The sequence below is a fragment of the Pavona decussata genome, unplaced genomic scaffold (genome assembly GCF_977016875.1).
Source record: "Pavona decussata unplaced genomic scaffold, jaPavDecu1.1 SCAFFOLD_48, whole genome shotgun sequence".
In the NCBI taxonomy this organism is placed as follows: domain Eukaryota; kingdom Metazoa; phylum Cnidaria; class Anthozoa; order Scleractinia; family Agariciidae; genus Pavona; species Pavona decussata.
Genome location: NW_028145470.1, coordinates 4642003 through 4652155, shown reverse-complemented (window position 1 = coordinate 4652155; position 10153 = coordinate 4642003). Strand labels below are relative to the sequence as shown.

At 38.6% G+C, this 10153-nt stretch overlaps 1 protein-coding gene and 1 pseudogene across 3 annotated transcripts; one reads left to right on the top strand and one right to left on the bottom strand.

Annotated features, from left to right (window-relative positions):
* Positions 1-663: 663 nt before the first annotated feature.
* Positions 664-6180, bottom strand: LOC146481905 (adenylyl cyclase-associated protein 1-like). Of its 2 annotated transcripts, none has more exons than XM_085108032.1 (9): positions 6054-6180; positions 5216-5417; positions 5076-5107; positions 4882-4950; positions 4719-4796; positions 3764-3817; positions 3578-3667; positions 2918-3003; positions 664-1477 (listed from the first exon to the last, which is right to left on the bottom strand). In XM_085108032.1, the coding sequence occupies exons 2-9, from the start codon at positions 5409-5411 to the stop codon at positions 1369-1371; spliced, it is 714 nt and encodes a 237-aa protein (XP_084964158.1). In that variant the 5' UTR covers positions 5412-5417; positions 6054-6180; the 3' UTR covers positions 664-1368. The 2 variants fall into 2 exon arrangements, with proteins under 2 accessions (XP_084964158.1, XP_084964157.1); XM_085108031.1 differs by lacking the exon at positions 6054-6180 and adding an exon at positions 5712-6000.
* On the top strand, positions 5834-9387 carry LOC146481904 (protein transport protein Sec61 subunit beta-like; annotated as a pseudogene). Its single transcript, XR_014864203.1, has 5 exons — positions 5834-5839; positions 6225-6370; positions 6475-6569; positions 8247-8345; positions 9135-9387. The product of XR_014864203.1 is annotated as a protein transport protein Sec61 subunit beta-like (transcript).
* The last annotated feature ends 766 nt before the right edge of the window (positions 9388-10153 follow it).

Below are 10153 nucleotides of genomic sequence, written 5' to 3'. Positions count from 1 at the left end.
TGTCCCAATTTTTTTTATCCACGTTGAAGTTGTGATGATCGCAAAGGTTCTTGGGTAAGTAAAATTGGTGACGTTCTGTGATCTGATTGGTCAATAAAACTGACCGGGGCAAGCGCGTCAACATTTTCGCGCCAATTCTCAAACGCGCCGCGCTTGTTGTTGCAATGATTTGAAACCACAAATTCTTAAAAACATACATTTTTAAAGTGTTTGACTGTTTGCCTCTATATCTACTCAAAGTTTTGCGAAAATTTTTGCTTGACAATCTTACGCGTACAACTAACTTATTCGTGTAATACAGCGCAAGCACTGTAGGTACAATTGTCAACAAAACGTAGCGACAGCTTTCTTCTTTTCTCAGAAACTTGAAATCTGCTCAATTTCTTTTCTTCGGAATACGATAGGTGAATATTTATAGCGACAAAGTGATATCTTGGGCAATTCGTGAGTCTTTTTGCTACAAATATTGAGCATGTGCAGTCACGTAGTATGTCACATCGCCGTTAAATTGGGAACGATGTCCAAGGAAATTGAGCACGTGATAAACACGCCTCAAAAGCGTGGGAGAGCAGATTCGGTGTGGTCGAATGGCATGGAATATTGAAATTCTACTTTGCAATTCAGTTGCCTTTAGAACAGCCAAGACACAGCAAGCACGACAAATAAAGCTCAAGGAAGGTTTTATTCTACCGAAGAAGTTACCTTTTCTAAAGCTCTAAGCAGTTGCGTTACTACAGTTGAGTACTATCGTTGTAGTGCGTTACATGGCCATGTTAACAAAGCTTTTAGAGAAGAACACTGAGGTCGAAAATGACCTCCCCGCGTGAGTGAAGCAAAAGCCAATTGATGCTGTAAGTTATATAAGTTTTAGGCCTGATCCTAAGTTAGGAGAGCTTAATTGACCAGTAAATGTTCTGAGACCCATTGCATTCAGTGCGAACTTCAGTGCCCTCTAGCATGAAACCATCCTCGGAGACTCAGGGGTAGTTACTTGTGGCAGGAAGAACTGAATTGGGAAAAAAATTCAAAGGACAAACGTTTTCGAGAACTTTTCACCCGCCGAGTTTTGCCCACTTTAATTCCTCCTCCCTAGTTCCCCGGGATGGCTTGTAAAAAAGCTGGGAAAAGAAAAGTCCGTGACTCTAAGAAAACTGAGTAAATCATATCTTTTGCTTTCACCTAGGGAATTATATTTGAGACATATATTATAATCTTCTTCTTGACAACCCAAGCCTATTTTTAAGAGAACCTTTCTGACTCTAAAAAGGAGTTCCTTGTCTTACTTCACATACCGGTATAGACTATGAACTGACTTGGTACTATTATAATAACACGGTCTATCACGCTAATTCATGCTAATTATGATAATTAAGCTGAAGCCCAGGAAACGCCAATAGGATGAAACTCCTTGCAGTATTGTTGTAATTCAATCAGAGCAGCTATGAATGCATGGGCCCATTCAGCGTGCTTTGGATCCCTGTAAGAAAAGAACAAAACGAATACGAATAATTACAAACGCGAATATAGGAGAATAAGGACGAATGAATACGAAAAGGCACGAATGTAAACGAAAATAAACGAGTTCAAACGAAAAGTAGGTAAATACATACAAAGTTTTACGTTTACCGAGATGTTCAAGCCACGAAACCGAATTGAGACGACCATTAACAACGAAAAGAAACGTAACAAACACAAATGAACAAGATGCCCCCCTAATGGCATTTACACGGAATGCTTAATGTAGCTCAATTTATTCCCCATTGTATGCTTCGCAGATTTTTAAAAACTATCCTCCCTTCGCAATTGAAATGATTGAATGGTTTTATTCAGAGAGACTGCGTGAAATTTTTTATCGTCGTGTTACTGGGAATCATACCGGAAATAACTGTGCGATAACGTCATAACCCCCGCTTGAACTGGTCTTGTTTCCTCCGAGTTGAATTATTCGATCTGCTTGTAAAAGCGTAGTTTCTTCGATGTGAACTCTCCCAATTTCCACTGTTTAAACTGCCGATTACTACTTAGAAGTTATTATTTCGATTTACCGCTTGAAAAACGTTTGCTTTCTTTCTCAAAACGGAAAGATCAGAGTCTTAAATTTATACTTGTGGCCGCCATTGAAAACAACCTTCTAAATGATGATTTGCTTTGACGTCACACATGTAGAGATGAGTGGGTCCCCTCCCTCGTGATATACGCGCCGATGATGGATTTTGATTGGGCCGTTTTTGTTGAAGACAATCAGAACAATAGATCCCTTCTGGGAGAGGGCAGAATTTAATGTAGGTTTAATGAATAAATCAAATGATGATTTGACGTCACACAGGAACGGATGAGTGGGTCCCCTCTCTCGTGGTATGTGCCTAAATAATAGATTTTGATTGGGCCGCTTCTGTTGAAGACAATCAGAACAATACATCCCTACCAGGGGAAGACATATTTTAATGCATAAATTAATGTGCAGATTTGTGGCTACGACGAAGAAGATACCTGACCCAAACCTAGACACGGCCTGCCCTGCGGGCATTCCGTGTAAAAAGAAACAAAATAACAAAAACCAAATACATGTAAATAGAATTGAAAACAAACGAACATTATATGTTGACTGTGAATGATTTAAACCCAGGAGTCATGTCACAAGTACGGGTGAGTGTAGTCCCGACAAGGACTGTTTGAGGTGACATTGACTGACGTTTCGACAAGGAAGTCATCTTCCATGTCGTGTAAATTGTGGAACGTCAGTAGATGGTATAAATGCCTCTGGTTATTGACCTGATCCAGATTGGTCAAAGAAGTTGAGATGTTATTGGTCTTTTGTCACTTAAGCCGTAATGTATGGGTATGTATGGGAGTAAACAAATTCGAGCAAAAACTGACGAACTTGAAAAAGTTTACATTTTCTACTTTTCTCACTTACTTGCTCTTAAACTCCTTAAGAACTCGATTTGTGTAGAAAACAGCACCATCTTTTCGGTCTCTCACAAAAATGTCAGGTTTCCCGGGCTATAAAAAAGAAAAAAAGAAAGAAAGAAAGAAAAACATTCATTTGCTCCTGTTCAAAGAAATGTAAAAGATATCTCTTTGACGTTAAAACCCAATCTGAGTTTAAAATCCATTCCAAGAGAAAACGTTGCGCTCGGTCCGTAGGTGGCCAACTACAGTTTCCTCAGGTGAAACAAAAATACATGATATTTCAAAACTGTCAGCTGCGGAAGCACTGAAATTTTGTAGACACCGTCAAAATGCTTCTTTTTGTACCGTCAGTTATACCTGCGGCATTAACACCTTGTTATCTATGTCAACACTTAGGGGGTGGGGTGGGGAGGGGTGGGGTGAGATCATTCCAATGGCGGATCTAGAACTTCCAGCCTCGTTCCAAGAGAAATGTCCTGGGAACGAGGTTGTAGAACCCAATCCCCAGCTCCGCCACTCCATGTATGGACTGAACAGGCGGCAATGTTCCTTTATATGCTGGCGTCTGATCTCACCCCTCTGGTTTTCTCCCAAATCCAGGTTCTTGTTGTTGGAGGAAAGTGGCGCCAGAATGAATGCAAGAAATAAACGGAACTCATCTTACCGCTCCAACCCATAATAGGGCATCGGTACCTTCACTGACTGCCGACAGATGATTGAAGAAATCGCTCTTACGGTTCCTGTCACGAAAAGCCTTTGAAGAAGAAGAGTGGTTAGTTGAAGAGCAAAAAGATCTTTCTTTATTAAAACGGCTGCCAAAAAGGAGAATTAAAACTGGAACTTCTCTTACCTCTACTTCTTGTCTAAGCTGGGCGGTGGGTTGAATCATTGCTGCAATCGCGTCCTGAAAATATTTCACCATAATAACTGTAACCCTCAACGTTGATGCCGAATTCATAACAAGGCAAAAGTCCCCCACCCTCCCCCAACACATACACCCCCTTCCTTCCATGCTGGGTTGGAGAATGGTGAGGGAGATAAAAAAATTAATACAAAAACACAAAGAAATATTGGGAAGCCACAAAGGATGTCATGAAAATTAAACAAATTGTAAAACGTAAAGCTTGATTTCCCTACCCCTAGGTATCCGAAAAGGGATTTTTGTTTTCTCGCACTCTTGGAGATCTCGCTCGAGGCTAGGGAAAGTCAATGTGCACGCAAGGAAAGCCTCTGGTACCCAGGGTATGGTCGCTATTGACTCAAGAGAAACAGGTTGTGCAAGTTAAGGCAAGCAAGGAGGTGAAAGAGGACATCTCTTGATTTGGAGCATTTTTGTTCCAGGATTTGGTTTGCAACAAATGGTCGTTACTTTCAATACAGATATATTTCTATCTTCTTTGCAATTTTAGGTCGATCAAGAAGCGATACACGCAAGGGTGCGCAAAAATGGCAAATGTTTTGTTTTAGAAACTCGATGCGTTTTCGCGCCAGATCGCCTAGATCGACTATCTCTCGAAATTTTAAGGAATGGATGGGATTTCATTTTTATCATAATTTTGGATTCCACAATATAAAAATTTGAGCAAGAAACGGTGAAAGCTATCGCGTGACATGTTTTAAAACGAGATATGCATCGCGACAACTAGAACGGGCCAATCGCACACGCAGAGAAAATTGATTATAATTAACATTTTAAGAAGTCGTCACCGACCCTTGCATTAAAAACACCACGAGTACCAAATAGGTTTAAACAAGCCTTTTAATTTTTGACAGTTTTGTGTGAACTAGATAAAAGATGTTCTTACTTTTGAGGGCATCTTCGTGCTTGAGGATTTTGCTAAGAATTCCCTCTGCGCTTGAAAGGTTTTCTTTAACAAATCAACCTAAATTGAAATCAACAATATTTTTAAAAATGCCAGAAAAAGAAATGTCACGCAACGTTAGTCTGAAGAATTTCATGCGATATACCTGAGTTTTGACATCGCCTCCCAGTTCATCTGACAACTTGAAAAAGGTACTGATTTTCCCTCGAAGGAACTAAAACAGAGTATTTTCCATATCATTTCTAATTTAATATAAATTGCTATAAATCAATCAATGAAGTTGGCGAATAAACAGACGCGAAGACGGATCGATTTAATTCAATTTTAAAGTGAGCCTACCTCGTCATAAAACTCAACGATTTTTCCAGATCCTAAAACGACAAAGAAAACTTGTTGGTCAACTGTTTTCCTCTTTTCTTTTTTGCTTGTTATTTTAAGTAGTAAACTAAAACCACCCTCCAAAGTGAAAACATATTTACCTGCAGCCCCTGGAGTAGATTGGTGTTCAATTTTATCGGCCACGGCTTCAAGCCTCTCCACCAAGGCTTGAATATCAGCAGCGCTTTGTGCACTTCCCTTCTTGGGCACACTTTCAATACCAAGTTTAGCCGCTACCGTTTCCAATCGAGCCAATATGGCTTCAAGTCTGCCCAGAGTTGCTTGATTCGCTGGCATCCTGAGCTGTTTAATAAAAACAGGTGATCGATAAAAGCGCGACAGCGACGTTTTGGGTCACGCTGATGGAATCTATTAGGCTTGGCAAACTGGACGCGGCCAATTGGCGAGCGCCCAGCACGCGGTGTGCCAAATACAGGTTTTCTGAATTTTAACTTGGAATACACCGAAATTAAAAAAACAGCATCCCAGGAAAGCACTAAGTCACATTCATTTAATTGGTCATACTTCATGTTTCTATCCCTAAATCAAATGTTTATGTTTTGTTCTAAAAGAGAGTCAAAAGCTTCCAAAACATACCTGGATTGTACATGAAGACACAAAAACTTTTACACCTTCCTTACGCGTTGTGTCCATCTTAAATTCCTCAAAATATGCTCGTCATAAATAATTAAGGCAAATCGTCGTTACCTTTGTGTATAATGATCGTAAACCGCAAAAATCCTTTCCTTCTCAAACTATATTGTTTTCTTCTACAGCTTATGCTAATATTGCATGAACACTCTGTGCATGACAACAAAAAGGAGTTTTAAATCACACAACACTGTGTTGCACAAACAGATGAGACACTGGAATTTCTAAAAGTACGAGTCGAACCAAAACTGGAACAAAAAGAAGACAAATATGAAACTTGATACTCACAAGTTCGAGTCAATAAATTAGAAGTGTTCGTTTGTTCCAAGAAGAACTAAGTATGCAAATTTATTTTACTAGAAAATAAACCGGAAAATATTGTTCTAAGAGCCCTTGAATTTAATTCGAGGATTAAAGTTATTTATGTGAAGTAAACGTGCGGTGAAACATTTTTGCCAGAGAATCCTCAAGAAAGACTGGGCACGAGTCTTCATTTGGAGAACTGGGTCGAGAGATCAGCTGTGCTCGTGTCGCAATGATATATGGGAAACATGTGACGTCAAAGGTCTTCCTCTTTGTGTGGCAAAAGACGAGTCATCACAATGGTGAGACGATCTCTGAATTTTAGCGGAAGAAAATCGTGCATTTCTGGCAAAAAATCTATACTTTCATGATACATTCTTAATGAACTTGCCTTATTCTCCATCAGGTTCAATCAGCTTCTTCCACGACCGTCGGATCCGCCAGATCGGGCTCCAAGTCTGTTACCCCTCGTTCGTCCGGTGGCACACAAGTCAAGCAAAGGTAATCGAGAAATAGCATGAAATATCACGAGATCTGGGAAATAAACATACACAGGGTTAAAGCAGTTAAGCTCTTTTAGCTTTTATTATTTCGTTTCTTGGTTTTATTTGTAGTTTTCAAGTTTTGCGTGAGAACAATGACGTGTTGAAATCAAAGTTGTTTTTGAAAGCAACAAATTTTTGTACCGGTCCAATTCCTTAATTTTTCTAGTCCAATCCTGGCCGTAATAAATCTTCAACTGAAAAGTCTTGAAGAAGAATAGTGTCGAGAATTTGTTGTGATTCTTTGAATAAGGATGAGTTTCATGTGTATTAAATGCTTGTAGTATTTCTTACTAAGGTTGTCTATATTGTTGATTTTTCACTGCAGCAGTATCAAGCTAGAGTGCTTGAGAAAATTGAGCATTTTACGATTACTGTGACGCAAATTTATCTTGGGAGTAAATAATACTTATTTTCTCCCAGTTTAAATCTATTTAAATATTTTTATTCAACAGAATGAAAATATAGTGAAGCCTATATTCACTAAAATTAAGTGGTCGGCTCTCAAAATAGTGGAAAATGCTTCCTTATTTGAGTCATCTCTATTAAATGACCACAGTCATTTTATACAATTCCCGACAAGTGTATTTTCACTGTCTTCATCTGCGTTAAAGGTTTACTTCATAAGAGAAGACTAAAAGAACAATCATATACTTGATAAATTTCATATGACAAAACTGGTAAACTCAACAAATGTTGTAAATATGTGATTTCTCTTTATAATGACAAACAGAGGTATAAAACTCTTAATAACCAATTTGTCTTGAACAGGTTTCTTCCTTTGTCAAAGTCTTTTACTGATGATATCTCTTTAGGTTAAGGACGGTGCCTACTAATACCCAAGTATTTTTCCATGGTTTATGATTATGCGGGAAAAACAGATCCTATAATTTGGGCTATTGGAATTCATAAAGAAATTGGGGGTAACCACACATTTTTAAGAGATAATTCTCTAACTCTAAAAAGCCTTAAAATACAAAGCGATGTATGGCATTTTTTCTCCAAATTGAAGCTTTATTATCGCTGAAAAATCCATGGTTACCCCTAGTTTTCATTTTGGATACCAAGAGCACTTGCTGAGTTCTACCTTCTCCACTTAATTTTAAACTGCGCAAAAATACCCTGTATTAGTAGGCACCACCCATAGGAAACCCGAGTATCTCCAGATGTGCAGAACGTATGCGCAGTAGCAAAAGTAGGCACTGTCTCTAAATTGTAGAATACTAGGCCACATATTTACATTTCAGTGTTACTGTTTACTTGCTTCATAATGGGATGAGTTCAACCTGGGAACTGCAAAACAATATTCAATCAATCTGTTCAAGATTGTGTCATTCTTGTCTTCATTACCATTGTCCTTTTGACAAATTTCTTCTTGGGTAGGATGCAGTTCATCTCAGGCGAGATGACTTCATCCCAGAATTTCGTGATGAAACCTCTCATGTAAATTTTAAAAAATTTCATCTTGGGACAACAGCCATCCCAGCTTGAAACCCATCCTTAACAATTATTATTGCTTTGATATAAACAGGCCGTAAAGCTATAAATGAAGTTCTGAGTGGCTGAAATTCTTGTGTTGGTGTTTGGCACATTACTAAATACTTTATAATATTTTTGTCACATTGTGTTATAACAGGAAAGGGGGAAGCAGTGCACCAGCTGCAAGAACTCGAACAGCAGCTAGCAGTAGTGGAATGTGGAGATTCTATACTGAAGATTCACCAGGACTTAAAGTGTAAGTTATGATGCTTTCCTAGGGAGGGGGAGGGGAAGCAGTTGTCTTTCTAGTTTTCCTTTTATCAATAAAGTGAGAGGCTCCACTATAATCTGAGTTTACTGTACTGCAATGTGTATGATGATAAACGTGAAGTCGGCACCAGGTCAGCCAGGGAGACAGAAATATGTTCTAATGGGGAACGCCAGAGAATAACAAAAAAGAATGAATATCACCCCCCCCCCCCCCCAGGGTTGTCATTAGAAGGCGGGACCCGGGTACCAGTACCAGGATACACAAGAGTCAGTACCTGCCTACTTTCAAACTGAACATAAAGAAATTCACTTCAAGAATTTTCTGCCCAGCTACTCTCCTATAGGTGCCCCCCTACTTCAAAACTTTTTTGAAACTCCTGCCCCCCCCCCCCTCTTACTTAAATGAGTTCTGCTGTTTTTATTGTCAAAGCAATTGAATTTTGAAACTCCAATAAGCCCTCCACTAATGTAATCACCCAGAGTGCTTTGAACAAACATAAGCAATATAGGCACTATAGTGTCAGAGTGAGTGTTAACATTGACCTTGATTAGTTTTTGACATCTATCTCCATTTAACTGGCCAATCAGGATGCAAGAAGTGTGGGAAGCAGTTTTGTTGAGTTCCTCATTTCTGCTCCTGTATCAACACCATTTTGTAATCAATTTTGTGCTAAAAGATGTTTTAAAGTTTTCATAGAAAATTCAAGGTGACAATGGTATCACTTGTTTATAGCACCAAAACCCATTTCAATAAAATTTTCTTTTCTCTTCACAGAGGCCCTGTTCCAGTTCTGGTTATGAGTTTGTTGTTTATCGCCTCAGTGTTTATGCTTCACATCTGGGGTAAATACACAAGAGGATAAACAAGCAAATACAATTCAAATTTGTCCTGTACATTCAACTCCTGGACCTTGCTACACAATCACAATGTCCAAATGATACTCAAGAAACTGTAAACCTGTTTTTCCACAAAATGTAGCTGCTTCTAGTAACCTTAAGTAAATTAAAAATATAAAATTTATGATGTATCTCTTGCTGGTCTGTGTTACTTACTACGAATTACTAAATGTAAATTGGCCACTGTAAATAAATTCAAGTGCTGATGTTTCAAGCGTTAGCCCTTTATCACAAATGTCAGCACTCAAATCTCTTTACGGTGGCCAATTTACTTTTAGTGATCAACTCTGTTGATAAACCAAACAGTTGTTTCTACTGCCCACCGATGCGGTACCACAATTTCTATAGAAACTAACTCCTTTATCCATGTGTTACTTGCTAGTTGTCTAATGCCCCATTCACACCAACAAAACATGTTTGATTAAACCAGGTTTAACAAAATGAAAATTGGTAAGAGAAAGCTGAATCATTGGCTTTGACATAGGATTCAAGTAAACTTTAACTTATGCTTTAATTTGGGCTTAATCTGGGATCGACAAAAAACCGAAAGCAGCTTTTATGAAGGAAACAATAATTATTTTAAACTGTGTTTAACTAAACAGCTTTTAAATGTTTTTAAGCCTTGGTGTGAATGGGGCATAAGTGTTATGTAAGGGCCGGTTTGCTCAAAGTTTTTTCTTTGAGCAAACAGATCAATGGTGTGAGCTGCTCTCACAAAACCTGACTCTGACAAGGAAAGAACATGTCTTATTTTCTTTGATTTTTGGTCAAAGATCTTTCAAACATGTGGCTACTGGTGCATACTCAAAAGAAATCTCTTCTCAAGATGAGTCGGTAAATACATTGTATCATGGTTTTCAAGAAAAAAAACCAAGGTCGAAGGGATCTCTGCTTGCA

Excerpts from the sequence above, each read along its gene's own strand:
- LOC146481905 (XM_085108031.1), bottom strand. The coding sequence starts at position 5,768 with ATGGACACAACGCGTAAGGAAGGTGTAAAAGTTTTTGTGTCTTCATGT. Across the intron at positions 4,951-5,075 it reads TCGTTGAGTTTTATGACGAG|TTCCTTCGAGGGAAAATCAG; the intron begins GTAGGCTCACTT and ends ACTCTGTTTTAG. Across the intron at positions 3,004-3,577 it reads CCCTATTATGGGTTGGAGCG|CCCGGGAAACCTGACATTTT; the intron begins GTAAGATGAGTT and ends TCTTTTTTATAG.